Genomic DNA, 2500 nt, shown 5'->3' with positions numbered 1-2500 from the left:
CAGTGAAGTAGCATGTTGCTACTTCCCACAGTAGACTGCTTGAAACACGGACCATCAACACACAGGACGAGTTGACCAATCACAGTCCTTGCGGTCTGTGTCGCCTCGACGCAAAGTTACACATTTTTGGAGATGCACGTTGAGCTACGGCGGCGGGCTTGGAGAGGGGTTTGCGGTGATGCAGAGGGGTCTGCGGGGGTATGGCATCAATTCGACGCAGAAGCATAAATCAGCCTTTAGGGCAAGGTAACATGTTCTTTTCCCTCCTCGTCTTCCTCCTCCAGGTTCAGGTTTGGCTGACTGTCCCTCTCAGCGCCGTCTGGCTCTGTCCCGTCTCTTTTCCGGTCCTGTTGATCCTTCTCTCCGGCCCTCCTCGGGCACATCTCCGGCCTTGTGTCTCCCCCTCCTCCGTCCTCTTGGGGATCTGCTGCCAGCGGAAGTGGACCCATCCTCCTTCCTGTCTCGCCTGGTCCAAGTCTTCGGCGGTCTCTTCCCCTCGGTGGGCGGAGCTCTGCAGGCTTTGGCTCGCTCCTCGCCCCAGCGCCTTCAGGAGAATCTGTTCGGAGGGAAGTTCCTGAAGAGCGCCGCCTCCTTTAACTTCAGCGGAGCGGTGGGAACAGGAGGAGCCCTAGGACTAGACCGGCTCTCTTCTCAGAGTGTCGTTGTCGTCCTCCGGAAGAACCGGGACCTGGTCCGGTCCGTCAGCGCCACTCTGGAGGATCCCGCCTTCCTCTCCGCCCTCCAAAACACACTCTACAGCCGCTCACAGTCTTCCTCCCTGGAACAGGTGAGACACCAGGGAAACACTGAAAATAACTACGTTTTCCTGATGATACTTACATACTTTTACTGAAGAAACGTTTCGTCACTTTGTCTCCTTAGTTTATTTATTTGGAGTAGGGATGCACCAAATCCAGATTTTTCGGGTTTGGCTGAATACCGAATCCACTGGTTAAGATTCTGCCAAATCCAAAACCGAATACTGAGTCCTCGTCCCGTCCTCAGTCCATGAACACAGTCAACACATTAATGAAGTAAACAGTGACTGTCCTTCCTTTGCCGTACCTGAAGTTGCTGCATTCTGGCTGCTGTCTGTAGATTCCTTCATGCTCAGCTCGTATTCTTCCAGATGTTTCATACCAGATGTTGTAACAGCGGTGATGTTGTGTATTGTTTAGGGTCCTCGCCACCACCAGACTAATCAGCATTGCAGATTGAACATGTAGCTGGACTTGAATGGCCTTCTTTTGACTGAAAGTACTGCCAAACAACACTTTTTCTGCTCACGAGTACTGCATTGAACGCTCCACCTACGTAAACACCTTCCCGTAATCAACGGCGCTGCCATTTCGTCGACCAGTGTAGCGCGCGTAGTGCAAGCGTAGGGTTCAGTTCGATGAAAAAACATTCTAAGGTTCGGCAGAAACTCAACCCCGTCAAAAAGCCCAATATTCAGCCGAATCCGAAGCCAAATCCTGGATTCACTGCAGGACTTTAACTTTTAAGTAAGTGTGGTATTAGTACTTTTACAGCAGTAAATGATCTAAATACTTCTTCCACTGCTGTTATTTTCCAGGTTCTGACTCCTCTGCTTCGTTCCTGCTCTAAAGACGAAGACGAGGACGCATCGGCCATCTTTGTCCCGAGCTGCACCCTCAGCGGTGGTTTCCAGGAGGTCCAATGTCGTGGCGGAGAGTGCTGGTGCGTTGACCCTCAGGGTCAGGAGGTGGCCGGGTCGCGTACCGCCGGCGCTCGGCCCCGATGTCCGTCTGGCTGCGAGAGAGCACGCGCGATGGCGCTGAAGGTGAAAGGAAAGCTGTCAGCCGGCGCTGAGATCCACGTCCCAGCGTGCTCTGAGGACGGAGACTTCCTGCCGCTGCAGTGTGTCGGCGCACGCTGCTTCTGTGTGGACGCAGAGGGGCAAACAACGACCGCTGGGTCAACAGGCGGCGTCGTCTCCTGTAAGATATCACACTCAGGCGCCTATCTTGCACCTGGCACAGCACACAGCCCAACGCAAGTGTCTTTGCTAGTTTAAGACCGACACAGTTGTCAGTTTCCCGTCCAGCGCCCAAGTCGTTTAAATAGCAAATGCACCTGCACCCATCTGTGGCCCATGGGCGTGCTGGTCTTACAGGGAGGTGTGTTCAGGTGCATGCTGGGCGTGCTGGTCTTACAGGGAGGTGTGTTCAGGTGCATTCTGGGAGTATTGCTATCTTGAGGCAGCGTAAGTGATCGCACCATTGACCAACAAAAACCTGGTCTAAAGTCAATAACGCAGCATTTCATTGTTATTTTAACAGAGCATTAGTAAAATGCTCCTAGGCTCGTGCACAGCACGTGCACACTATGCTTGTTACACACACAGGGACGCACAGCAGCACACACACACACACACACACACACACACACATGCAGAAGATTACAAATGACAAATATTACGGTGTAAATCCTCCATCATAACAGCAATGCTCCAAGGTCCAAACGCGCCTGGCTTTTA

The 2500-nt window shown here is 52.7% G+C and overlaps 1 protein-coding gene across 1 annotated transcript in view; it reads left to right on the top strand.

The window, feature by feature from the left end:
- The window catches only part of LOC144514958 (thyroglobulin-like), a gene marked incomplete at both ends in the record, with an annotated part of 8369 nt that extends 6408 nt beyond the window's left edge, over nucleotides 1-1961 (top strand). Inside the window, 2 exons of the mRNA XM_078245688.1 lie at nucleotides 285-787; nucleotides 1577-1961. Coding sequence (XP_078101814.1) covers nucleotides 285-787; nucleotides 1577-1961 — 888 coding nt within the window. The remainder of the gene's footprint in view (nucleotides 1-284; nucleotides 788-1576) is intronic.
- Between the last annotated feature and the right edge of the window lie 539 nt (nucleotides 1962-2500).

This window comes from Sander vitreus, unplaced genomic scaffold (assembly GCF_031162955.1).
Source record: "Sander vitreus isolate 19-12246 unplaced genomic scaffold, sanVit1 ctg808_0, whole genome shotgun sequence".
In the NCBI taxonomy this organism is placed as follows: domain Eukaryota; kingdom Metazoa; phylum Chordata; class Actinopteri; order Perciformes; family Percidae; genus Sander; species Sander vitreus.
The sequence above is the reverse complement of the archived record's forward strand: the minus strand, read 5'-3'. Positions and strand labels throughout refer to the sequence as shown.